The sequence below is a fragment of the Nematostella vectensis genome, chromosome 3, assembly GCF_932526225.1.
Source record: "Nematostella vectensis chromosome 3, jaNemVect1.1, whole genome shotgun sequence".
Taxonomy (NCBI): Eukaryota; Metazoa; Cnidaria; class Anthozoa; order Actiniaria; family Edwardsiidae; genus Nematostella; species Nematostella vectensis.
The window spans coordinates 3,341,321-3,367,713 of record NC_064036.1 but is presented as its reverse complement, the minus strand read 5'-3'; the positions used below and the strand labels follow the sequence as shown (position 1 = coordinate 3,367,713).

At 39.7% G+C, this 26,393-nt stretch overlaps 4 protein-coding genes and 1 pseudogene across 5 annotated transcripts; 4 read left to right on the top strand and 1 right to left on the bottom strand.

Moving 5' to 3' along the window:
* The first annotated feature begins 2,004 nt into the window (after positions 1-2,004).
* LOC125556702 lies at positions 2,005-3,710 on the top strand. Its single transcript, XM_048725744.1, has 2 exons — positions 2,005-2,382; positions 2,890-3,710. Exons 1-2 carry the CDS (start codon positions 2,005-2,007, stop codon positions 3,532-3,534), a joined length of 1,023 nt encoding a protein of 340 aa, XP_048581701.1. The 3' UTR covers positions 3,535-3,710.
* LOC116616914 overlaps positions 2,077-26,393 on the bottom strand; it is a 36,872-nt pseudogene continuing 12,555 nt past the window's right edge.
* On the top strand, positions 5,989-9,957 carry LOC116616924. The gene is made up of 2 exons (XM_032379149.2): positions 5,989-6,622; positions 8,147-9,957. Exons 1-2 carry the CDS (start codon positions 6,272-6,274, stop codon positions 8,789-8,791), a joined length of 996 nt encoding a protein of 331 aa, XP_032235040.2. The 5' UTR covers positions 5,989-6,271; the 3' UTR covers positions 8,792-9,957.
* Positions 13,985-18,044, top strand: LOC116616923. Of its 2 annotated transcripts, XM_048725746.1 has the most exons (3): positions 13,985-14,368; positions 16,402-16,723; positions 17,231-18,044. In XM_048725746.1, the coding sequence occupies exons 2-3, from the start codon at positions 16,424-16,426 to the stop codon at positions 17,873-17,875; spliced, it is 945 nt and encodes a 314-aa protein (XP_048581703.1). In that variant the 5' UTR covers positions 13,985-14,368; positions 16,402-16,423; the 3' UTR covers positions 17,876-18,044. The 2 variants fall into 2 exon arrangements, with proteins under 2 accessions (XP_048581703.1, XP_032235037.2); XM_032379146.2 differs by lacking the exon at positions 13,985-14,368 and having other exon boundaries at positions 16,347-16,723.
* Positions 20,527-24,502, top strand: LOC125561398. Its single transcript, XM_048725745.1, has 2 exons — positions 20,527-21,159; positions 22,702-24,502. The coding sequence occupies exons 1-2, from the start codon at positions 20,806-20,808 to the stop codon at positions 23,344-23,346; spliced, it is 999 nt and encodes a 332-aa protein (XP_048581702.1). The 5' UTR covers positions 20,527-20,805; the 3' UTR covers positions 23,347-24,502.

Here is a 26,393-nt window from a genome sequence, read left to right as displayed (position 1 = left end):
TGTTTCAAATGGGGTGCAATAAGACGTCATCGATGACGCCAATAAAGTAAAACTACCCTTACGCCAAAACATTGTATGACAACTAAACTAGTTATATGCCATGTAGATGTCAAGAGTGGGGCGTAAGGGGGTATAACAAGTTGGTCGCGTGATCTGTGAAATCTTTGACGTCAGTTACGATACATGGATTCCCGAATGCAACCTTTGGAGCATGTGATAGGTTTCTTTTGAAAAAAATAGTGAACGACTATGATAATTTTATCGTTATTAATAGGTGTATTTCACAGAGAAAAAAAAAACTTTTGTGCACTTGTAGTGCACTCCTTTTCATCAAACAACAGTGTGAGACAAAACACTCCTTTTGAAAAATTATACAAACCGAGTCAAGGTGGGCATGACGGAAAACATCATCAAATATCTTTAAATAAAGCCCATTTTGCATCTAAAAGGCGGAAAAATTCTCTGAGTACTTAGAAAGTAATAGCAAAATATAAAATGCGACTTTTTTTAAATTGATGCGACTTTTTGTAAAGTGTCATGTCATTTGCGACTAGCTGATGAAGACTTGCGAGAACATTTTGATTTGGTTTTAGAATTCAAATATCTTTAGGGGGCCTTTAAGTTATGCCGAGGTCACAGTGTACATGGCGACGACGAAATTATCACACTACTTTAGTAACAGGCTAACCGACCGAGGCCGAAGGCCGAGGTTATTATTTTCAAGGCCGAGGTCACGGTATTTCACGATACGGAGTGTTTTAAAGCCAGAAACTTGTTATTAAGGCTAAAAATCGAGAAAATGAGAGACAGCCGTGCAGCTAGTTTTTTTTCCTCCTTTACCGGAAGCCGTGCAAGTAGACACAGCGGATGAAAAAATTGCCATAAACAATGAAAACAATTAAACAGCACTCATTATTGCTCATTTTGGTTGTAACAGCAAATTTACCATAATATGAAACATATTTCTAGTTTTCCTGTATTCTATTACGGTTTCAGCTCCACTGTGACTTTCTTCTCTTTGCTAGCCTATGTCGTCTACCCCCAAAGATAGCATTTGGTTAAATACACGATAGAACTAGACTTCTACCAATTTAATATCCTGTTATACATCCAGATATTCCATATGGCCCTCTCATTTGGCACCAAAATATGTTTGTTTAAACAATGTAATAGCATGAATGGTCTTGTTGTTTACTTTGTGTTTACAAGTGAAATAATAAAAAATGGAGACCATTCTATTGTTCATAATAATGAATAACTTTGGTTTACAGCCTTTTATGGGGTCCCCTCCCCCGCCGGGAAAGCTTGTGTTTCTTACATAAATTGCCAAAATCAGTGTTAACATTGCTTTAATAATTAAATGTTTTTTAATAGTAGAAAAAAAAAACATTTTTTTTTTGTTATTCATGTCACAACACAGTGACTAAAACAAATTGCAATTCCTCATACAGTATGCATATGAATTTCTCAAATATCCCAGTCAACCCTGCGCGCAGGGTCTAGTTTGTTTTGAAATGGCGGCTTTTTACCGGCGAACTGTCACATTTTGGCAATTGCTAAGAAAACTATCGCAAAGCTAAAGTTATAACAAATCTGTCATCAAACAGTATGGTTTTAATGCCGTACAGTTAGTCAAAACAGCGATTGAAGTAATTACTTGCGTAATTACGCAAGACGTACGGCTCACAGATCAAGGGATAAATAGGAAGCTCAAAATACAGACATAAAACCACGAATAAATAATTTCAAAATTAATCTAAAAATGATTAAAATGACTGAGAAAATAAGGCTGAGTTTACTAGAAATGTTGTCTTATTTCATGGGTGCGTACGGGCTGGCACAGTTGTTCGCAATAAGCTAATTGTAGTTTCCCTGCAATATCCTGTACACGCTCTGCAAGAAAGGCGAAAGTGATTGGTTGTCAGCGGCGGTCTAAAAACTAATAAAATGCAGTCAGTCTCATTTAAGATGAGACACGACACTTAAATATCTTACGACAGCTAGATGTGTGCCGATTTCCGTGCAAGAATGGTAGTTCTTACTTTGTTTCGATTCTTTAGCCTCTTTCTCTTCCTCTCGCTGATGGTGCAGGGAAACACCAAGCAAGACATGCACCAAGTTTACCGTAACAGCATTCCCTCACTTGCCTACCCCGACAAGAAGCTCAAAGGCTCCGCTATCAAGGCCGTGCCATCTCCGAGCCTCGTCTCGTGTGCCCAGGAGTGTCTGAAGCTCTTCCCGCGCTGCAAGTCGTACAATTATATCACCACTTCTATGATTTGCGAGTTGAACAGCATCGGAGTGTCGGGATCATTGATCGAACAACTCGAGCAAATGGAGCCCGCCTCGAAGACAGTGTTTACTCAAGTACTGGACCAAGCGGTAAGCAGAAAGTGAACGCCTAGTTACATTGTAGTTACGAAAGCAGAAGAATTCCCTTTACTGATAAAAATGACACGGGACAGATATGTGGGTCTGAGGCTGAAGTCATGAGACTTTAAGTTAAAAATCAGGGCTCCATTAAAAACTTATTTTTCGAAAAAAGACAGTTTTTCTTTTAAAGACAGTTTTTCTGAAATCACATGATTCGTACTAAGGTCGCGATTTCCAAATTTGGAAAGGGATTAACAAAATACTTCCAAACAAATACAAAATTTATTAACGATTATAGCCTAGATAAATTTCCTTCCGTATTATGAAATAAAATGTCAATCCAGAAAAAAAAAATAATTCCTATATTGCAAGAAACTTCGACATAAGACCCCCAAAACACACATCAAATCTGATTCAGACTTTTAAAATGTCCACCGTCACCTAGTTTAATGAGTCTATAAGGAACGCAAGTTTTGGAAATCTTAAAAAGAAAAAATGTCCACCTGTCCATTTCAGATGCTGTTCAAGCAATGTAGCGACCACTTCAAGTACGGCGTGACGCAAAACGGCCTTTACTACCTACAAGATACTCATCACAACTGGTACTCAGTCTACTGCGACTTCACATCAGAGGCCGGGAAGGCCTGGACACTGGTTTTATCTTTTAGCTACGCAAACCGCGTTAAACCCGAGTTCTCCTCAATCCCCTTCTTCAATGACTCCACCTTCTCAGAAGATAGCCCTAACTGGGAGGCGTACAGACTTTCTAAACCAAGAATGGAGTCGCTACAAAATGCGTCAACATACTGGCGAGTCACCTGTGACTTCGCCTCCAATGCAATCGATTATACAGATTATTTAAGAGCAAGAATAAGCGAGCTCGATTTGCTGACATTCCAGGGTCTAAATAAGTGCGGTAAAGTTGAGTACATCAATGTAATGGGCCATAACTGCACAGGGTGCACAGTGCCATTCTTCCAGGAGAATTGGATGATGCTTCATCATGACAGCTCACTTAATTCCAAATGCGAATTTCTTCCAACTAATGGTAGTGTGGAAAGTCAAGACAACTTTGGATTATATCAGTATGCAAACTCAAATTTTCGGTGCACTGCATCTTATGAGGCGACGACCAATTACTGGTTTGGAACGAAGATATAAAGAAATTGGCCGCACCTTCATCCATTGAGGATGAGAAAATTGATGCGTGTGTCCTAAAAGACGTATAAATAACACAACGACGACAACGACGACGTCCAGCTTTCTTTTTTTTTTTCGTGATTCAACTGCAAAGTTTCTAAGCAATGTGCAAATAAATGGCAAACCTCGCGTACAAGTAATAGCACTTCAGCATATTACATTTTTATTAATCACATTTTACTTTGTTTCTTTTTGTGCTTTCTTTGTACATCACTCTTTGTTTTGTGGGATGCGTTAAGCTACGAGTGCACACATTATTTTGCTGCCAAGGGCAGCAAAGTGGTCATCCTCTTTGATTATAAAATGTGGTAGTCCTATGCTACCTTACGTCTGCGCTAAAACAATTGACCAGTAAGGTAAGCTGGTTACAAGCTTTGCTGTAACTTGTATCCATGGCAACCATGCCGTTATGTGTAACGTCATCTTCGTCCATGGTAACTACATGTTATCTAAGCATTAATGACAAGAAGCAGGTAAGCAATAGCAGGATGTGGTCGCACAGTGTCCGACTAGAGCCACCTTTTGTCCGGCGGCTGTTGATAGAGGGCGTGGTACTGAAAGGGGGGGGGTCCGGAGTCCGTTCAATAACGTTGTGTCCGATTCCGGTTTTTTGCAAGCGACCTTTGCCTCAGGCTTGTTACGAGCGATAGCCGGGCACGCCACTTGGGTGTTAGGGGACTGGAACGAGTTACATAAAAGAGGACGGTATTAAACGTATTATCGATAAAGCAGGAAAAACATCAATTTATAGAGGCGAAGCGCTTATACAAATAAAGGTGCTACATCAGAGATACATAAAATGTTCGTTCTGGTTACTCTCGTCAATCTCGTCTATCATTCAAACAGAATTACATTTGGCGGTTTTTGATTGGTCAAGAGCCCTGTGAGGGTGGCGTGATTGGAAACCATTTCAGTGTTGTCCAATTAAAACGCTCAAATATTTTAAATGACGTACGCAAGAAGGCGATTTTGCTGTTGGTAAGCATGAGCGAAAGTTTGCAGTGAAAGCTAACAAACCTGGCAGAAGTGAAGCGAGCACGGGTTGTATGGGACACTGCACACGCAAGGGATACAGATGGGCGTACGCTCGAGTGTTCTTTGTTGATGCTGCTTGCACACGACGTCTTGGAGCACTGAGAACCGAGATCATTCACACGGCGTTAGTACACATTGTATGTTCCAGGAGTTTTCAATTATAGGAGGTTTGAGTGCGTTAAATCGCGGTTTATATGACGGTGCGAACAGATAGGAGCCCGTACCAAGTGCTATGCGTCTTTTTGAGAGCGTCGTGCGCGGCTTTTGCAAAATTGTAATGTAAAAGTTTTCTTTGCCAATTTCGTGTCACATTAGAGTCACATCGGGAGAGGCACCTCTCTTCCCTTTCCCCCAAAAAAGACACAAAAAAAAACATTACCCAGACATTACATCATTTTGGAAAGATTTAAAAAAACCCTAGAATTTTCAAGATCAGGCTGTCGGGGTACCCATTGACAAATCAGGCTGAACAGGTTCTTATAGATCGGGGTACCCATTGACAAATCAGGCTGATCATGTTCTTATAGATCGGGGTACCTATTGACAAATCAGGCTGAACAGGTTCCTATAGATCGGGGTATCTATTGACAAATCAGGCTGAACAGGTTCCTATAGATCGGGGTACCTATTGACAAATCAGGCTGATCATGTTCTTATAGATCGGGGTACCTATTGACAAATCAGGCTGAACAGGTTCCTATAGATCGGGGTACCTATTGACAAATCAGGCTGAACAGGTTCCTATAGATCAGGGTAACTATTGACAAATCAGGCTAAACCGGTTCTTATAGATCGGGGTACCTATTGACAAATCAGGCTGAACCGGTTCTTATAGATCGGGGTACCTATTGAAAAATCAGGCTGAACAGGTACTTAATTGGTTCTTATTAGGGACGCAACGAAGATGGCGTACCCATCAAGAAAGGTGCACACGCTCATGAATTGCTCAAAATGGCGTTTGTCGTCCGCGACGGCAAATCAATTTTTTTAATATACACCGAACAATAAAAAAAAATCACTAGTCAGAATGCTTAATGAACGTAATAGAAAAAGAAACATGAAAATGAGGTGAAAATGTTTAAAAAATCAGAAACAAATATTTAAAAAGAAATATACTAGAAAAATAATAATAGTAAACGGGTAAAAAAAAAAAGAAAAAAAAAAGTATAGTAGCAAATGGAACAATTGCTTGCTCTATGTTTTGTGTCAATATATATTTCCGTGAAATACTCACGCCCCAATTACCAGTACGTCTATAAAAAAAAAGGCTTGAAGCGCCTAGCTTGAAATTACTTGTATTTTTAATGAAATTATAATACTAAGTATTTTAATAATGCAGAATCACATTCGATGACACAACCAATGACACCTAGATATCGTTGGCCAGAAGTGTTTAATCAGTTAAAGGTTTTGTTTTAAACTTCTCTTAGATTACATATGTAATGGAAGGTGTTCAAAGACACATCATCACAAGAACTGCGTACAAAAACCTTATGTTAATTCACAGTCGCCTTTCCTGATCACACTAAGCCAATGGGTAATCATCGGCGGTCTAAAAAGGCCACATTTACATCAAAATAAACCCACTTGAAAAAGAGACGAGTATCATTATCCATCTGCTAGAAAACAAACAGGAGTTCGTGCAAGACTGGCAGTGCCTGAGATGTATTCTATGTATTCTCAGCTCCTTAGCCTCTTTCTCTTCCTCTCGCTGATGGTACAGGGAAACACCAAGCAAGACATGCACCAAGTTTACCGTAACAGCATTCCCTCACTTGCCTACCCCGACAAGAAGCTCAAGGGCTCCGCTATCAAGGCCGTTCCATCTCCGAGCCTCGTCTCGTGTGCCCAGGAGTGTCTGAAGCTCTTCCCGCGCTGCAAGTCGTACAATTATATCACCACTTCTATGATTTGCGAGTTGAATAGCATCGGAGTGTCGGGATCATTGATCGAACAACTCGAGCAAATGGAGCCCGCCTCGAAGACAGTGTTTACTCAAGTACTGGACCAAACGGTAAGCACAAAGTAACCGTTCCTTAAAACGCAGATTTTAATTGAAAAAGAACAGAAGCCTTCGTAGTATCAGTTCATACTCTCTATCTAATATGATAAGATTACAGGAAAGCTGTCGGCACAAACTGGGCTTTCTGCGTGGATTTTGCCGCGACGAAGGCTGACGATCGTGTTTGCTGTTTTTGGAAAGGGTTCAATCTAAATAAACACTGTTCCTGTTTGATTGCCAAAACTTGCATTAACAAAAATGGATGGGATTCTACTTTCTATTAAAACCCAGGTTTCCCTTACAATTATTTCAATAAACCTTTCCTCGCCTTTATTTTTTTTACCATTGGTGACGTCAAGAGAAAATTAACCATATAACGCTTGGTGAATAAATGAAAAGGTTAAATGAAAGAAGGCAATTAGTCCCCGAAATCGGCAGCTATTTTTATACCATTTTCATGCAAATATGAATACATTTAGTTTAAACTTTTCCAGTTGGACACAAATTGGGTAAAACTTATTATTTTGGTTACTAATTTTGAAAAGGGAAACTCGTAAATGAGTTGTCATTGGTAACGCTATAGCTTTATGGAATTACTTACATGGAATTCAAAAAGTCCTCGTTAGGGAATTGATAAATGTTCAGTTTACAATTAACGCCTTTTTAACTTTAAGCGAGAAATTTAGATTTTCTGTGGAAAGTTAAATGCACCCTTAACGGAGATGAATTTCACCACAAAAGTATCTTTCTGAAACAATTTAAAAGTCAAAGTAAGCTTCAAGTAGATGTTAGTAATATGCAAAATAAGATAAACAAGCGAAAGAAATGATTTCTTTATCAAATATTATAAATAAGCATTACACAATATTTTATGCACGTATATGTATACGCACATTTTTCTGGCCCCGACATTATTTAAACCTTACAATGATTAAATCAACATTTTTTGTAGACTAAAAACTCAGTTTTTCATTCTTTTACCGCGCTTTTCTTGAAACGTTAAAAAATATTTTGCGATCTTGAAAATCTTATGGACAGATATTTCAGAAATTATAGGAAAAAGTGACTCATTAGAAATCACTAAATTGTAAAACTACCTGACTTCTTGATTAATTATGTGCATTTAAAGATTCGTTTTTGAAACATGATGCAATGTAAATTGTGATGTATTAAGATTAAAAAACATGATATCCCCCTAGTTTTGATTATTCACTTATGACTTTTCATTTCGTCATTCTCGATTTCCAAATTTGGAAAGGGTTTAACAAAATACTTCCAAACAAATACTAAATTTATTAACGATTATAGCCTAGAAAAATTTTCTTCCGTATTATGAAATAAAATGTCAATCCAGAAAAAATAATATAATCCCTATATTGCAAGATACCTCAATATTCGAAATATAAGATCCCTAAAACACACTTAAAATCTGATACAGACTTTTAAAATGTCCATCGTCACCTCGATTAATGAGTCTATAAGGAACGCAAGTTTTGGAAATCTTAAAAAGAAAAATTGTCCACCTGTCCATTTCAGATGCTGTTCAAGCAATGTAGCGACCACTTCAAGTACGGCGTGACGCAAAACGGCCTTTACTACCTACAAGATACTCATCACAACTGGTACCCAGTCTACTGCGACTTCACATCAGAGGCCGGGAAGGCCTGGACACTGGTTTTATCTTTTAGCTACGCAAACCACGCTAAGCCCGAGTTCTTCTCAATTCCCTTCTTAGATGATGGCTCTCTCTCAGAAGATGGCCCTAACTGGGTGTCTTACAGACTTTCCAAACCCAGAATGGAATGGCTTCAACAAGTGTCCACCCACTGGAGAGTGACTTGTGACTTTGAAGTGATAACCATCGATTACCGGGATTATTTAAGAGCGAGAATGAGCGAGATGGATTTGCTTACATTCTACGGTTCACCAAAGTGTGGTAAAGTTGAGTACATCAACGTAATGGGTCATAACTGTACTGAATGCACAGCATCATTCTTCCAGACGAGTTCGGCGATATTTCATCATGACAGCACAAAAAGTTCCTCCTGCACTTTTCCTCCAACTGCTGGAAGCGTAAGCAGTCAAGACAACTTTGGCTTGTATGAGTACGCAAACTCGAATTTTCGCTGCTCGTCTACCAGTCAGGCAACGACAAACTACTGGTTTGGAGCGGAGATCTAAACAATCAAAAACCAACTCTTTGCTGTATAATAGAGAAACGATGCGGGAAAATATTGTAGATGCATCGCCATCCTGAGGCCCGAGACAAGCTGTCTTGCATCACATATTCCCCAAATAATAGCTGACCATTGCGTTTGTCAATACTGCAAGGGGTTCTCGAGTCCCTTACAAGACCAGCAGTGGGGTTGGCGCGTCTTCAACAGATCCGACGGGGTTTCAAAGAATTTGGTAGATCACGAGGTAATGGAAGGGATAGTTATTATCTCGGCAAAGCATCAACATAGCGATACGAACAATTACAATAAAAAATGTTAGAGCTTTAGTATAAACACTACCCTGGAGAAGTCTTTGGCAGAGTCGAATTCCAGTTTTAGGTGTATTGTATTCATTCTTCTGGTTCACGAACACGACTATTTGGGCTTTTTGTATTTATTAGCTAATCATTCTGTTTATATATGTCGCGTAAAAACCAGCCTGTAGGGCTGCTGCCTACCTACGCTGTATTTACGCTGAGATGGCTAGCAGTCATTCATCAGCACTTACCGATTTACACTTGACAGTAGAATCTGGACAATACCCGCCGTCCAGCACGACCAGGTAGACATTGGTATCCGCCACAGTTACCATGATGTAGCTTCCACAGCGAAGTCTCCCTTCCACTTTACCACTGAGAGAGTAAACAGTTAATTCAGTACGTACACTAGAGGCGCACTCAGTACGTACACTGAGAGGCGCTAGTGATACAATGTTAAAAATGTTATGTGCACATACATGGGAGGCTGGGGTACGCAGTGTGCAAGGATTGTGGATACGGACTGTTTGGATGATATGGAGCACACCCTTATGTTGCATTTAGATCCAAAGTGGAAAGCCTTACAATAATCATTAAACAAAAAGATAATTATTAGCACGTAACTCATGGGTTTCTGCTGATCATTCAGAGTTAATTTTCATGTCCGATAATAAGTAGAATAGTGTAGATTGCTAAGACTTTGAATAGAGATTTATTAAGAGAATGGGATGAGAGTCGACTCTGATTGCGGGCGCACCCTTTCACAAGTGCAGGACAAGACTCACAAACAAGACGACTCACACCCTGGTATGACATCAGCTATTTTGTAGTTTATATTTAACTATTTGAGTAAATAAAAAATGGGGGTAACCGACTTAGTTTTTCTGTCAAAGCGATTTTAAGTAAAAAACGCGCGCCTTTTGCTGTGTTTTCTTGTACAACTGTGGCGCGCGCGCGCACTTAATACCGGAAAATTCGAACAAACAGCGCGCGCCACTATGCGCAGAAGGGGTGAGCAGTGCAATTCAAGGGAATTACCTTAAGACGTCACCATCGTGTACATCTCTTTTCTGACTACATTCACGTCCAGTTGTCAGATTAAGATTATCCACGTGATGATCCCCTTATGGGATAGCAGAAGCGGAAAAATCTTGACACCCGATAACGGAAAACAGTTAATAGAATTTCATACCCTAAAAGGTAGGAAAATCAAACCCGTCAACTTAATGGATTCTTTTTCGCACTTGTTTTTTTTCGCAGATCAACGGTTACCGCCTCCAATTTTGAGACATTTTCAAGACTGTTCCAGTGCCAACGAGGAGCCAAAATGAACCCTTCACAGCGGTGCACCCTGTGGTGACCAAACTAGGCGACCAGATTATTAGGGTGTGGCGACCAAGGCGGCCAAGCCTAGTGGTCTAGATGGAGAATGAAGCGAGCTTACACGCCCGTGAAAATCTGTGCGCAGGAGAGGCAAGCGGAGAAGAGAAGAAAAAGGGACCGTTTCGTTTTTTCCTCCGCTTCTTCTTCGCTTGGGTCCACTAAACGCACTGATGTCCACACCCGCGGGAAGCACTTACGTCCCCGCTTTCGTCTTTTCTCGCTAGTGTTAGTAGGCATGATGTCATTGGAAAGATGCCAGCAGATCATACAAGCCTTACTTGTTTAGCTTACCCTGGGCCATTCAAAAGTGTCGCGAGTATACAAAAAGCCTTTGGGTGTAAAGTTAACCGTTTGAATCTTTATCTGTTTATGGAAACAGCGACCGTGTCTTTTTAGTCGTCTAATGTACATATAGTACCGTAAGGGGTTGAGTTGGACAATTCTGAAGTGTATTTATAGATTTTTGTGGATATAGATTCAGCCACTAATGTTTTTGTTACAAATTGTTACAGTTTTGATGATTTTAAAGCACATTTCAATTCCCCTTCTTTAGCTTGATTTTATTGTCCTAAAACCGTGACTTCGGGAAAATAAAGTGACCTTACGAAAACAGCGAAATCGCGAAAAATAAAGTGTCGCGAAATATCGCCATCGCAAAATTTTGAAGTCGCGAAAATTAAGTGCAATAAGGTAGTTGTCTTCTGCACTGCGACGCGTCTAATCCTTGGAAAGCTCTTCATTTTAGCGCGAGGTATCCTTCGCTGAAGAATCCTTTTTAATGCACCTCTCAACATTGGCATGGCTTTTACAGACCAAGCTAGACTCGGCCATTTATAGCGAAGCGCCGCGTGAGCGGAGCCCCATACCTAAGAAAAAGTGGTATACAAAACAAATATGGTAACAAATATTGATAACCCATAGACTTGAGTTTTCGTGACGCGATGTCCGTCCGTCCGTCCCTTAAAAGCAACGTATGACAACCAAACTTGGCGGGTTTCATGTTTGTGTCAAGGGAGGTGCAAAACTTTGGTCACGTGATTGGTGACGTCATCGGTAACGTCACTAGAGGCGAAATATGCTGACGTCATCAAAATAAAAACATCATATCTCGTGAAAGAAACATTGTATAACAACCAAACTTGGTAGGTGTCATGTTGGTGTCAAGGGGTTAGCTTTGGTATGGTCACGTGATTTTGATGTCATCGATGACGACACTAAAAGCACAACTATACCGATTTCATTTAGAACAAAAATATCCGTATCTCATAAAAGAAACATCATACAACAACCAATCTTAGTATGTGTCATGAAGGTGCCAAGGGGGTGTACCAATATAGTCACGTGATTGCGACGTCACTAAAGCAACAATATTTTGACGTCATCAAAATAAAAAGAATATATATTTCATTAAAGCACCACCGTATGACAACAAAACTCGGTAGGTATGATGTATGTTTCAAATGGGGTGCAATAAGACGTCATCGATGACGCCAATAAAGTAAAACTACCCTTACGCCAAAACATCGTATGACAACTAAACTCGTTATATGCCATGTAGATGTCAAGAGTGGGGCGTAAGGGGGTATAACAAGTTGGTCGCGTGATCTGTGAAGTCTTTAACGTTAGTTGCGATACATGGATTCCCGAATGCAACCTTTTGAGCATGTGATAGGTTTCTTTCGAAAATCCAATCAAGAATTCAGCAAAAAAAGTGTTTGTCTGAAAAAAATAGTGAACGACTATGATAATTTTATCGTTATTAATAAGTGTATTTCACAGAGAAAAAAAACTTTTGTGCACTTGTAGTGAACTCCTTTTCATCAAACAACAGCGTGAGACAAAACACTCCTTTTGAAAAATTATACAAACCGAGTCAAGATGGGCGTGGCGGAAAACATCATCAAATATCTTTAAATAAAGCCCATTTTGCATCTAAAAGGCGGAAAAATTCTCTGAGTACTTAGAAAGTAATAGCAAAATATAAAATGCGACTTTTTTTAAATTGATGCGACTTTTTGTAAAGTGTCATGTCATTTGCGACTAGCTGATGAAGACTTGCGAGAACATTTTGATTTGGTTTTAGAATTCAAATATCTTTAGGGGGCCTTTAAGTTATGCCGAGGTCACAGTGTACATGGCGACGAAATTATCACACTACTATAGTAACAAGCTAATCCCCAAGGGTCGCAAGCGTGAAAAAGACTGTCTACATCTCAGCGAGCTGTGCGTGGCGTAACCGGCTAAGACAGGGCTGAAGTTAGCTGCCATATGGTGTTTCAGCGTTTGTCTGGGAGTATGGTCTATTTTTTTCTCTCGTTACATCTGATCTGTGGAGGTTCGATCCTTGGGCAATTGGCTCTACTTTATCAAATTTCCATTAATTTCTGTTCTCGGTTACATTCCATGGCCTAGCGAAGATTTACTGACGAGTATGTGCAGGATTAGATATTCTTTACTGACGAGTATGTGCAGGATTAGATATTCTTTACTGACGAGTATGTGCAGGATTAGATATTCTTTACTGACGAGTATGTGCAGGATTAGATATTCTTTACTGACGAGTATGTGCAGGATTAGATATTCTTTACTGACGAGTATGTGCAGGATTAGATATTCTTTACTGACGAGTATGTGCAGGATTAGATATTCTTTACTGACGAGTATGTGCAGAATTAGATATTCTTTACTGACCAGTATGTGCAGGATTAGATATTCTTTACTGACGAGTATGTGCAGGATTAGATATTCTTTACTGACGAGTATGTGCAGGATTAGATATTCTTTACTGACGAGTATGTGCAGGATTAGACATTCTTTACTGACGAGTATGTGCAGGATTAGATATTCTTTACTGACGAGTATGTGCAGGATTAGATATTCTTTACTGACGAGTATGTGCAGGATTAGATATTCTTTACTGACGAGTATGTGCAGGATTAGATATTCTTTACTGACGAGTATGTGCAGGATTAGATATTCTTTACTGACGAGTATGTGCAGGATTAGATATTCTTTACTGGCGAGTATGTGCAGGATTAGATATTCTTTACTGACGAGTATGTACAGGATTAGATATTCTTTACTGACGAGTATGTGCAGGATTAGATATTCTTTACTGACGAGTATGTGCAGGATTAGATATTCTTTACTGACGAGTATGTGCAGAATATATATTATTATTACCAGCTGAAGAGGTCTTGAAAATACTGACCGAGGCCGAAGGCCGAGGTTAGTATTTTCAAGGCCGAGGTCACGGTATTTCACGATACGGACCGACCCTTAGCTGGGAAATAACATTTCTTTTTTTCCTCAATAGATTTTCCTGTTTACCTTACGGGCTTATGGATGCAAGGTTACGGGCTTATGGAGGCGAGGTTTCGCTTCTGACTTTCGTCGATGTTCGTGAAGATTTTGTTCGCTCATGGGGCTATTTTGATACCTTATTAAATATTTAATTCGCGCTTTCCTTATTTGGTATCGAGGCTGGTACGGTACCTGGTGGGACCTGGTGACTGGGATACCTGTGGTAGCCATAAAATTCAACTGTTTTTTCGACAAGTCTGCAAAATTGCGCAATGCACAGGAACCCCAAGCCCAATTATTGGTAAAATTTCTCAGACTGGATTTCAGTCCGCCATATATTGGACTTTGAAATCTCACCGGAGACTCGTTGTTGAAAAGGCAAGATTTACAATTTCAGTACTGGAAATGCAATCAAAGCTTTGTCATCTATAATGTCGCTGAAGAAAGTCGTACTCGACTTGGATTTTTAACCCCGTACTTCGTCGGGGAGGATTTTCGATTCTACACTTGACGGGGGACTCGACTAGTCCAGACTTACTGCACAGTCAGTTATAGACTGTTTCAAGACCTTAAAATGCTCTATGCACTCAGGACTAGAGGTAATCTCAATTGCCAATATTACGTTGTCTACTTTAGAGCTGAGGGTTCAATCAATTCCTGATAAACAGTGTGTCCTCAACAAACCTGATGAAACTCGAAATACCAATGGATGTATAAACCTTTTTTGTTGCTAATAATAACACATGCCTTCCTTTGATTTGTTTATTGTTTTCTTTTTCTTTCTAAGACAGATTCCTTATCTCTTATTGAATGTCATATTTTTAAATAAAACATTTTAATGAAAAATGAAACATTTGCTATAAGAATTAGAGGATTTTGTACTTACATAAATGAAAAACGCTGTGTCTACTTGCAAGGCTTCCGGTAAAGGAGGAAAAAAAAAACTATAGCTGAACGGCTGTCTCCCATTTTCTCGATTTTTAGCCTAAATAACAAGTTTCTGGCTTTGAAACACTTCCACGATTATTAAGAAAAGCCAAGAGATGTTTTTTAGCTTGAAAAGCTGTGCATTGAGTGACCCGCAAATGCTCGGCACAGTATGACCGAAGCGTGGAGTTCGGCACCTCGTTTTCGCCAAAACAGCTGTGCAAGGAGAAAAAGTAGATGTACTTCCCTTTTTTCTTTTTGCCATTAAACCAAAATGAAAAGTTTTTACTTTAAAAACCTCCCACCGTTATTTAGAACCGTCAAGCGATGGCTTCGAGCTTGAAAAAAATCGCTAAGGCGACATGCGAATGCTCGGCACAATTAAAGATGCATGAAATGTCGAACTCCACGCTTTGTTCATACTTTGCCGAGTATTTGCGGGCCGCTTGTTGCATAGCTTTTCAGGCTAAAAATCGTCGCTTGGCTGTTCTTAATAATCGTGGAAGTGACAAAGCGAATGAAAAAATTGCCATAAACAATAAAAACAATTAAACAGTACTCATTATGGCTCATTTTGGTTGTAACAGCAAATTTACCATAATATGAAACATATTTCAAGTTTTTCTGTATTCTATTACGGTTCCAGCTCCACTGTGACTTTCTTCTCTTTGCTAGCCTATGTCGTCTACCCCCAAAGATAGCATTTGGTTAAATACACGATAGAACTAGACTTCTACCAATTTAATATCCTGTTATACATCCAGATATTTTATATGGCCCTCTCATTTGGCACCAAAATATGTTTGTTTAAACAATGTAATAGCATGAATGGTCTTGTTGTTTACTTTGTGTTTACAAGTGAAATAATAAACAATGGAGACCATTATATTGTTCATAATAATGAATAACTTTGGTTTACAGCCTTTTATGGGGTCCCCTCCCCCGCCGGGAAAGCTTGTGTTTCTTACATAAATTGCCAAAATCAGTGTTAACATTTCTTTAATAATTAAATGTTTTTTAATAGTAGAAAAAAAAAAACATTTTTTTTGTTTTTCATGTCACAACACAGTGACTAAAACAAATTGCAATTCCTCATACATTATGCATATGAATTTCTCAAATATCCCAGTCAACCCTGCGCGCAGGGTCTAGTTTGTTTTGAAATGGCGGCTTTTTACCGGCGAACTGTCACATTTTGGCAATTGCTAAGAAAACTATCGCAAAGCTAAAGTTATAACAAATCTGTCATCAAACAGTATGGTTTTAATGCCGTACAGTTAGTCAAAACAGCGATTGAAGTAATTACTTGCGTAATTACGCAAGACGTACGGCTCACAGATCGAGGGATAAATAGGAAGCTCAAAATACAGACATAAAACCACGAATAAATAATTTCAAAATTAATCTAAAAATGATTAAAATGACTGAGAAAATAAGGCTGAGTTTACTAGAAATGTTGTCTTCTTTCATGGGTGCGTACGGGCTGGCACAGTTGTTCGCAATAAGCTAATTGTAGTTTCCCTGCAATATCCTGTACACGCTCTGCAAGAAAGGCGAAGGTGATTGGTTGTCAGCGGCGGTCTAAAAACTAATAAAATGCACGACACTTTTAAGTCGTAAGATATTTAAAAATATCTTACGACAGCTAGATGTGTGCCGATTTCCGTGCAAGAATGGTAGTTCTTACTTTGTTTCGATTCTTTAGCCTCTTTCTCTTCCTCTCGCTGATGGTGCAGGGAAACACCAAGCAAGACATGCACCAAGTTTACCGTAACAGCATTCCCTCACTTGCCTACCCCGACAAGAAGCTCAAGGGCTCCGCTATCAAGGCCGTGCCATCTCCGAGCCTCGTCTCGTGTGCCCAGGAGTGTCTGAAGCTCTTCCCGCGCTGCAAGTCGTACAATTATATCACCACTTCTATGATTTGCGAGTTGAATAGCATCGGAGTGTCGGGATCATTGATCGAACAACTCGAGCAAATGGAGCCCGCCTCGAAGACAGTGTTTACTCAAGTACTGGACCAAGCGGTAAGCAGAAAGTGAACGCCTAGTTACATTGTAGTTACGAAAGCAGAAGAATTCCCTTTACTGATAAAAATGACACGGGACAGATATGTGGGTCTGAGGCTGAAGTCATGAGACTTTAAGTTAAAAATCAGGGCTCCATTAAAAACTTATTTTTCGAAAAAAGGCAGTTTTTCTTTTAAAGACAGTTTTTCTGAAATCACATGATTCGTACTAAGGTCGCGATTTCCAAATTTGGAAAGGGATTAACAAAATACTTCCAAACAAATACAAAATTTATTAACGATTATAGCCTAGATAAATTTCCTTCCGTATTATGAAATAAAATGTCAATCCAGAAAAAAAAAATAATTCCTATATTGCAAGATACTTCGAAATAAGACCCCCAAAACACACTTCAAATCTGATTCAGACTTTTAAAATGTCCACCGTCACCTCGTTTAATGAGTCTATAAGGAACGCAAGTTTTGGAAATCTTAAAAAGAAAAATTGTCCACCTGTCCATTTCAGATGCTGTTCAAGCAATGTAGCGACCACTTCAAGTACGGCGTGACGGAAAACGGCCTTTACTACCTACAAGATACTCATCACAACTGGTACCCAGTCTACTGCGACTTCACATCAGAGGCCGGGAAGGCCTGGACACTGGTTTTATCTTTTAGCTACGCAAACGGCGTTAAACCCGAGTTCTCCTCAATCCCCTTCTTCAATGACTCCACCTTCTCAGAAGATAGCCCTAACTGGGAGGCGTACAGACTTTCTAAACCAAGAATGGAGTCGCTACAAAATGCGTCAACATACTGGCGAGTCACCAGTGACTTCGCCTCCAATGCAATCGATTATACAGATTATTTAAGAGCAAGAATAAGCGAGCTCGATTTGCTGACATTCCAGGGTCTAAATAAGTGCGGTAAAGTTGAGTACATCAATGTAATGGGCCATAACTGCACAGGGTGCACAGTGCCATTCTTCCAGGAGAATTGGATGATGCTTCATCATGACAGCTCACTTAATTCCAAATGCGAATTTCTTCCAACTAATGGTAGTGTGGAAAGTCAAGACAACTTTGGATTATATCAGTATGCAAACCCAAATTTTCGGTGCACTGCATCTTATGAGGCGACGACCAATTACTGGTTTGGAACGAAGATATAAAGAAATTGGCCGCACCTTCATCCATTGAGGATGAGAAAATTGATGCGTGTGTCCTAAAAGACGTATAAATAACACAACGACGACAACGACGACGTCCAGCTTTCTTTTTTTTTTTCGTGATTCAACTGCATAGTTTCTAAGCAATGTGCAAATAAATGGCAAACCTCGCGTACAAGTAATAGCACTTCAGCATATTACATTTTTATAAATCACATTTTACTTTGTTTCTTTTTGTGCTTTCTTTGTACATCACTCTTTGTTTTGTGGGATGCGTTGAGCTACGAGTGCACACATTATTTTGCTGCCAAGGGCAGCAAAGTGGTCATCCTCTTTGATTATAAAATGTGGTAGTCCTATGCTACCTTACGTCTGCGCTAAAACAATTGACCAGTAAGGTAAGCTGGTTACAAGCTTTGCTGTAACTTGTATCCATGGCAACCATGCCGTTATGTGTAACGTCATCTTCGTCCATGGTAACTACATGTTATCTAAGCATTAATGACAAGAAGCAGGCAAGCAATAGCAGGATGTGGTCGCACAGTGTCCGGCTAGAGCCACCTTTTGTCCGGCGGCTGTTGATAGAGGGCGTGGTACTGAAAGGGGGGGTCCGGAGTCCGTTCAATAACGTTGTGTCCGATTCCGGTTTTTTGCAAGCGACCTTTGCCTCAGGCTTGTTACGAGCGATAGCCGGGCACGCCACTTGGGTGTTAGGGGACTGGAACGAGTTACATAAAAGAGGACGGTATTAAACGTATTATCGATAAAGCAGGAAAAACATCAATTTATAGAGGCGAAGCGCTTATACAAATAAAGGTGCTACATCAGAGATACATAAAATGTTCGTTCTGGTTACTCTCGTCAATCTCGCCTATCATTCAAACGGAATTACATTTTGGCGGTTTTTGATTGGTCAAGAGCCCTGTGAGGGTGGCGTGATTGGAAACCATTTTAGTGTTGTCCAATTAAAACGCTCAAATATTTTAAATGACGTACGCAAGAAAACTGGAGACAGCCGTGCAGCTAGTTTTTTCCCTCCTTTACCGGAAGCCGTGCAAGTAGACACAGCGAATGAAAAAATTGCCATAAACAATAAAAACAATTTAACAGTACTCATTATGGCCCATTTTGGTTGTAACGGCAAATTTACCATAATATGAAACATATTTCAAGTTTGCCTGTATTCTATAACGGTTCCAGCTCCACTATGACTTTCTTTTCTTGGCTAGCCTATGCCGTCTACCCCCAAAGAGATATCATTTGGTCAAATACACGATAGAACTAGACTTCTACCAATTTAATATCCTGTTATACATCCAGGTATTACATATGGCCCTCTCATTTGGCACCAAAATATGTTTGTTTAAACAATGTAATAGCATGAATGGTCTTGTTGTTTACTTTGTGTTTACAAGTGAAATAATAAACAATGGAGACCATTATATTGTTCATAATAATGAATAACTTTGGTTTACAGCCTTCTATGGGGTCCCCTTCCCCGCCGGGAAAGCTTGTCTTACTTACATAAATTGCCCAAATCAGTGTTAACATTGCTTTAATAATTAAATGTTTTTTTAATAGTAGAAAAAAAAATAATTTTTTGTTATACATGTCACAGCACAGTGACTAAAACAAATTGCAATTCCTCATACAGTATGCATATGGATTTCTCAAATATCCCAGTCAACCCTGCGCGCAGGGTCTAGTTTGTTTTGAAATGGCGGCTTTTTACCGGCGAACTGTCACATTTTGGCAAATGCTAAAAAAACTATCGCAAAGCTAAAGTTATAACAAATCTGTCATCAAACAGTATGGTTTTAATGTCGTACAGTTAGTCAAAACAGCGACTGAAGTAATTACTTGCGTAATTACGCAAGACGTACGGCTCACAGATCGAGGGATAAATAGGAAGCTCAAAATACAGACAATAAACCACGAATAAATAATTTCAAAATTAATCTAAAAATAATTAAAATGACTAAGAAAATAAGGCTGAGTTTACTAGAAATGTTGTCTTATTTCATGGGTGCGTACGGGCTGGCACAGTTGTTCGCAATAAGCTAATTAATGTCGCTTTACGCGTGAAAAGGAAATGCCCGCTTTGCAACGCAATGAATACACTAGGCACGACTATGGCAGAATATGGGGGGAGACAGACCGATCGAAAGCGAGTTAGCGTGACGTGACGACTAGCGCGTGACGTAGCAACTGTAGTGTAAGCATATGACCTTCAGGCCTCATTCATCTCCCCTATACTCCGCGTGAAGGATCGGACGAGAGTATTGGCTGGTCCACAAACGCACAAGCACACCTTATAGCAAACAAACCCCGCTTGGGAAGTCGTCAGACAGAACTAACCGCAGACTCTCGGAGATACTCCCCGGTTTATTTTAATAATAAAGCAATGACTAAGTTAATACTTGTTTACAGTTGATCGCCAAGCTAACACTGCCTGTACACACAAAGAAACCTGTCAGTAAAAGGGAGGGAGGGTGGGCAAATGTTTCTTTACAGTACCCGTAGCTTATGAAGCGAAAGAGCGAATGACTTTACTTTAGGTGTGGCGCTTTATATAGGTAGATAGCGACCAATAAGAATTTTAAGAACGCGTATAGTAAGGTATCTCACGTGAAACATATTGAGTAATACCTGTGCTATCGTAGCATGATACGTGTACTCATACGATATAATTTATGAGTGACCTTTGAGCCTGGCTCCGGCTCCATTAACTGAAATTACCGTCTCTAGTGGTGACGGTAATTTTGGATTGTAGTTTTCCCTGCAATATCCTGTACACGCTCTGCAAGGAAGGCGAAGGTGATTGGTTGTCAGCGGCGGTCTAAAAACTAATAAAATGCAGTCAGTCTCATTTAAGATGAGACACGACACAAAATATCTTACGACTGCTAGATTTGTGCCGATTTCCTGCAAGAATGGTAGTTCTTACTTTGTTTCGATTCTTAAGCCTCTTTCTCTTTCTCTCGCTGATGGTGCAGGGAAACACCAAGCAAGACATGCACCAAGTTTACCGTAACAGCATTCCCTCACTTGCCTACCCCGACAAGAAGCTCAAGGGCTCCGCTATCAAGGCCGTGCCATCTCCAAGCCTCGTCTCGTGTGCCCAGGAGTGTCTGAAGCTCTTCCCGCGCTGCAAGTCGTACAATTATATCACCACTTCTATGATTTGCGAGTTGAATAGCATCGGAGTGTCGGGATCATTGATCGAACAACTCGAGCAAATGGAGCCAGCCTCGAAGACAGTGTTTACTCAAGTACTGGACCAAACGGTAAGCACAAAGTAACCGTTCCTTAAAACGCAGATTTTAATTGAAAAAGAACAGAAGCCTTCGTAGTATCAGTTCATACTCTCTATCTAATATGATAAGATTACAGGAAAGCTGTCGGCACAAACTGGGCTTTCTGCGTGGATTTTGCCGCGACGAAGGCTGACGATCGTGTTTGCTGTTTTTGGAAAGGGTTCAATCTAAATAAACACTGTTCCTGTTTGATTGCCAAAACTTGCATTAACAAAAATGGATGGGATTCTACTTTCTATTAAAACCCAGGTTTGCCCTTACAATTATTTCAATAAACCTTTCCTCGCCTTTATTTTTTTTACCATTGGTGACATCAAGAGAAAATTAACCATATAACGCTTGGTGAATAAATGAAAAGGTTAAATGAACGATGGCAATTATCCCCCGAAATCGGCAGCTATTTTTATACCATTTTCATGCAAATATGTATACATTTAGTTTAAACTTTGCCAGTTGGACACAAATTGGGTAAAACTTATTATTTTGGTTACTAATTTTGAAAAGGGAAACTCGTAAATGAGCTGTCATTGGTAACGCTATAGCTTTATGGAATGACTTACATGGAATTTAAAAGTCCTCGTTAGGGAATTGCTAAATGTTCAGTTTACAATTAACGCCTTTTTAACTTTAAGCGAGAAATTTAGATTTCCTGTGGAAAGTTAAATGCACCCTGTTGACGGAGATGAATTTCACCACAAAAGTATCTTTCTGAAACAATTTAGAAGTCAAAGTAAGCTTCAAGTAGATATTAGTAATATGCAAAATAAGATAAACAAGCGAAAGAAATGATTTCTTTATCAAGTATTATAAATAAGCATTACACAATATTTTATGCACGTATATGTATACGCACATTTTTCTGGCCCCGACATTATTTAAACCTTACAATGATTAAATCAACATTTTTTGTAGACTAAAAACTCAGTTTTTCATTCTTTTACCGCGCTTTTCTTGAAACGTGAAAAAAATATTTTGCGATCTTGAAAATTTTATGGACAGATATTTCAGAAATTATAGGAAAAAGTGACTCATTAGAGAGAGATCACCAAATTGTACAACTACTTGGTGATATACCTGACTTCTTGATTAATTATGTGCATTTAAGATTCGTTTTTGAAACATGATGCAATGTAAATTGTGATGTATTGAGATTAAAATACATGATATCCCCCTAGTTTTGCCTTTTCACTTATGACTTTTCATTTCGTCATTCTCGATTTCCAAATTTGGAAAGGGTTCAACAAAATACTTCCAAACAAATACTAAATTTATTAACGATTATAGCCTAGAAAAATTTTCTTCCGTATTATAAAATAAAATGTCAATCCAGAAAAAATAATATAATCCCTATATTGCAAGATACCTCAATATTCGAAATATAAGATCCCTAAAACACACTTAAAATCTGATACAGACTTTTAAAATGTCCACCGTCACCTCAATTAATGAGTCTATAAGGAACGCAAGTTTTGGAAATCTTAAAAAGAAAAATTGTCCACCTGACCATTTCAGATGCTGTTCAAGCAATGTAGCGACCACTTCAAGTACGGCGTGACGCAAAACGGCCTTTACTACCTACAAGATACTCATCACAACTGGTACCCAGTCTACTGCGACTTCACATCAGAGGCCGGGAAGGCCTGGACACTGGTTTTATCTTTCAGCTATGCAAACCACGCTATGCCCGAGTTCTTCTCAATTCCCTTCTTAGATGATGGCTCTCTCTCAGAAGATAGCCCTAACTGGGAGGCGTACAGACTTTCCAAACCCAGAATGGAATGGCTTCAACAAGTGTCCACCCACTGGAGAGTGACTTGTGACTTTGAAGTGATAACCATCGATTACCGGGATTATTTAAGAGCGAGAATGAGCGAGATGGATTTGCTTACATTCTACGGTTCACCAAAGTGTGGTAAAGTTGAGTACATCAACGTAATGGGTCATAACTGTACTGAATGCACAGCATTATTCGTCCAGATGAGTTCGGCGATATTTCATCATGACAGCACAAAACGTTTCTCCTGCACTTTTCCTCCAACTGCTGGAAGCGTAAGCAGTCAAGACAACTTTGGCTTGTATGAGTACGCAAACTCGAATTTTCGCTGCTCGTCTACCAGTCAGGCAACGACAAACTACTGGTTTGGAGCGGAGATCTAAACAATCAAAAACCAACTCTTTGCTGTATAATAGAGAAACGATGCGGGAAAATATTGTAGATGCGTCGCCATCCTGAGGCCCGAGACAAGCTGTCTTGCATCACATATTCCCCAAATAATAGCTGACCATTGCGTTTGTCAATACTGCAAGGGGTTCCCGAGTCCCTTACAAGACCAGCAGTGGGGTTGGCGCGTCTTTAACAGATCCGGCGGGGTTTCAAAGAATTTGTAGGTAGATCACGAGGTAATGGGAGGGAAAGTTATTATCTCGGCAAAGCATCAACATAGCGATACGAACAATTACAATAAAAAATGTTAGAGCTTTAGTATAAACACTACCCTGGAGAAGTCTTTGGCAGAGTCGAATTCCAGTTTTAGGTGTATTGTATTCATTCTTCTGGTTCACGAACACGACTATTTGGGCTTTTTGTATTTATTAGCTAATCATTCTGTTTATATATGTCGCGTAAAAACCAGCCTGTAGGGCTGCTGCCTACCTACGCTGTATTTACGCTGATATGGCTAGCAGTCATTCATCAGCACTTACCGATTTACACTTGACAGTAGAATCTGGACAATACCCGCCGTCCAGCACGACCAGGTAGACATTGGTATCCGCCACAGTTACCATGATGTAGCTTCTACAGTGAAGTCTCCGTTCCACTTTACCACTGAGAGGGTAAACAGTTAATTCAGTACGTACACGTGTATGAGAGGCGCTAGTGATACAATGTTAAAAATGCTATGTGCACATACATGGGAGGCTGGGGTACGCAGTGTGCAAGGATTGTGGATACGGACTGTTTGGATGATATGGAGCACACCCTTATGTTGCATTTAGATCCAAAGTGGAAAGCCTTACAATAATCATTAAACGAAAAGATACATATAAGCACGTAACTCATGGGTTTCTGCTGATCATTCAGAGTTAATTTTCATGTCCGATAAAAAGTAGAATAGTGTAGATTGCTAAGACTTTCACAAGTGCAGGACAAGACTCACAAACAAGACAACTCTCACCCTGGTATGACTTCAGCTATTTTGTAGTTTATGTAAGTCTGGCCAAGCTGTGTAGCAAACAGGATGGGATTAGAAGTTGAGTTTGAAGGAAATGTAAATTCTATATATAATAAATACAGCATATTCCCGATCATAAATGACACCATGACCACCAAAGATTTTGGATTCGTCTTCCACATAGGCGAGAGTTTTTAATTCTCTCTCTTATACAGAGCGAGAGTTTTGAATTGTCTCCTACACAGGCGAGTGTTTGGACAGGCGTGTACCAAGGATTGAGGGGGGGGGGGGGGGGGGGGGGAGGGGCTGGACTTGTCTGCTCTCTTCCACAAAGGCGAGGGTTTGGATTCGTCTGCTCTCTTCTACAGAGGCGAGGATTTTGAATTGTAATAATAATAATAATAATAATCTTTATTGCCTTAGATAAATCAACATGTCTAAGTTTACAAAATGTAGGAGAAACCGATTATAAGTAAATGCGCTACATCAATTATATGTCACTATATTTAAAGACAAGCCTATTGACAAAAGTATTTTTGAATCGCTCTGAGTGAACCCTAGGATAAATCACATTTCTTTTTCTGAGGTTGTATTTTTGGTCTTTCTTCTTAGGCAGGATTTTGCTCAGAGGATATTCAGGTTGATCTAAGCGAGTACGATAAATCTTCTTATCTGCCTCCTCTAGAAGTTTCCGGATGTTTACAATGTTTGAAATGTATTTCCTTTTAAAGCATCTCTCTAGGAAGTTCTGTATGTTTGTGAGATCCGAGTCTGAGGCACCAAAAACGGACAAGCCATAAGTGAAATTAGGAAGGACAATAGACTTAAAGAGGTGATCGAGTTCTTCTTGACAAATTCCTTCCTTTCTTAAAGATCTTAAAATGTAAAGACACTTATTTGCCTTTGTTAACTTGGAACGCACATGTTCACTGTATTTGCCGTTAGACTGAAAGGTAATCCCTAGAATCGGTAATACCGTACATTGCGGAATGTTGTTCACTAACTCGATATTCTGATTACACCCTTTCTTGCGGAAAACTAGCTCTTTGCATTTAGATGAATTACATACCATGCCATTGTCCTTTGTCCAAGTTAAAAACAAATCTACTAAGTCCGTGCGACATTCGCCATTGGCCCAGACAGGAATAACAATATTTGAGTCGTCAGCATATTTAAACAGAGCGGGCTGATTACATAAATTGATTTCTAAATCATTGATAAATATGTTAAAAAGATACGGGCCACTAACGCTGCCCTGCGTTGTACCTCGATTTACACTTTTGCAATGACACTCAAACCCATTGTATACCACGCGCTGTTGGCGGCTAGCCAAAAAACTCAGATACCAATTAACAATAAAGGGACTTAATGGTAATTGTTTAAGCTTACATGACAAATTTACGTGTTTTACGCTATCGAACGCTTTGGAAAAGTCCATCGCAAACATTCTGACGGCTTTGCATTCCGGACTATCTAGATAGCCGTAGACCGAGTGCTGCATGCATAGTAGCGCGTCTGTGCAACTCCCGCCAGTTCTATATGCAAACTGAGTGGAACTCAGAAGTTCTTCTACGGTTTCTCGCACGTGAATGTTATAAACAGCTTTTTCGAAAGCTCGGGCGATAACAGGCGTAATGTTGATTCCTCTGTACTCGGTCTTGCCCTTTGGTACATCCACTTTAGGTAGGGGGGTTACATGGGCACGTTTCCATGACGACGGCCAAACACTTGATTCAAGAGACCAGTTCCAAATCTTGCAGATGATTGATGTAAATATTTCTGCGTGTTCTTTCCATATCCAAGATGGGATGAGATCTGGTCCGGTTGCAGTGTTCTTCAAATGCTGCAGACATTGCCATACGTATCTTTCTGAGATAACCGGGGCGTGGTCTTCACTATGGACTTCGACCAGGGTGGGCTGCTCATACGCTTGCATTGTCTCTCTTTTACAGAGGCGAGGGTTTCGAATTGTCTATCTCCTACAAGGGCGAGGGTTTGAACTTGCCTTTCTGTTAGGAGAAAGGCAAGTTA

What these genes read in the sequence shown, in the direction of transcription:
- LOC125556702 (XM_048725744.1), top strand. Translation starts at nt 2,005, where the DNA reads ATGTGTGCCGATTTCCGTGCAAGAATGGTAGTTCTTACTTTGTTTCGA. An exon ending in CTCAAGTACTGGACCAAGCG is followed by an intron (nt 2,383 to 2,889) that starts GTAAGCAGAAAG and finishes TGTCCATTTCAG; the next exon opens with ATGCTGTTCAAGCAATGTAG.
- LOC116616924 (XM_032379149.2), top strand. Translation starts at nt 6,272, where the DNA reads ATGTATTCTATGTATTCTCAGCTCCTTAGCCTCTTTCTCTTCCTCTCG. An exon ending in CTCAAGTACTGGACCAAACG is followed by an intron (nt 6,623 to 8,146) that starts GTAAGCACAAAG and finishes TGTCCATTTCAG; the next exon opens with ATGCTGTTCAAGCAATGTAG.
- LOC116616923 (XM_032379146.2), top strand. Translation starts at nt 16,370, where the DNA reads ATGGTAGTTCTTACTTTGTTTCGATTCTTTAGCCTCTTTCTCTTCCTC. An exon ending in CTCAAGTACTGGACCAAGCG is followed by an intron (nt 16,724 to 17,230) that starts GTAAGCAGAAAG and finishes TGTCCATTTCAG; the next exon opens with ATGCTGTTCAAGCAATGTAG.
- LOC125561398 (XM_048725745.1), top strand. Translation starts at nt 20,806, where the DNA reads ATGGTAGTTCTTACTTTGTTTCGATTCTTAAGCCTCTTTCTCTTTCTC. An exon ending in CTCAAGTACTGGACCAAACG is followed by an intron (nt 21,160 to 22,701) that starts GTAAGCACAAAG and finishes TGACCATTTCAG; the next exon opens with ATGCTGTTCAAGCAATGTAG.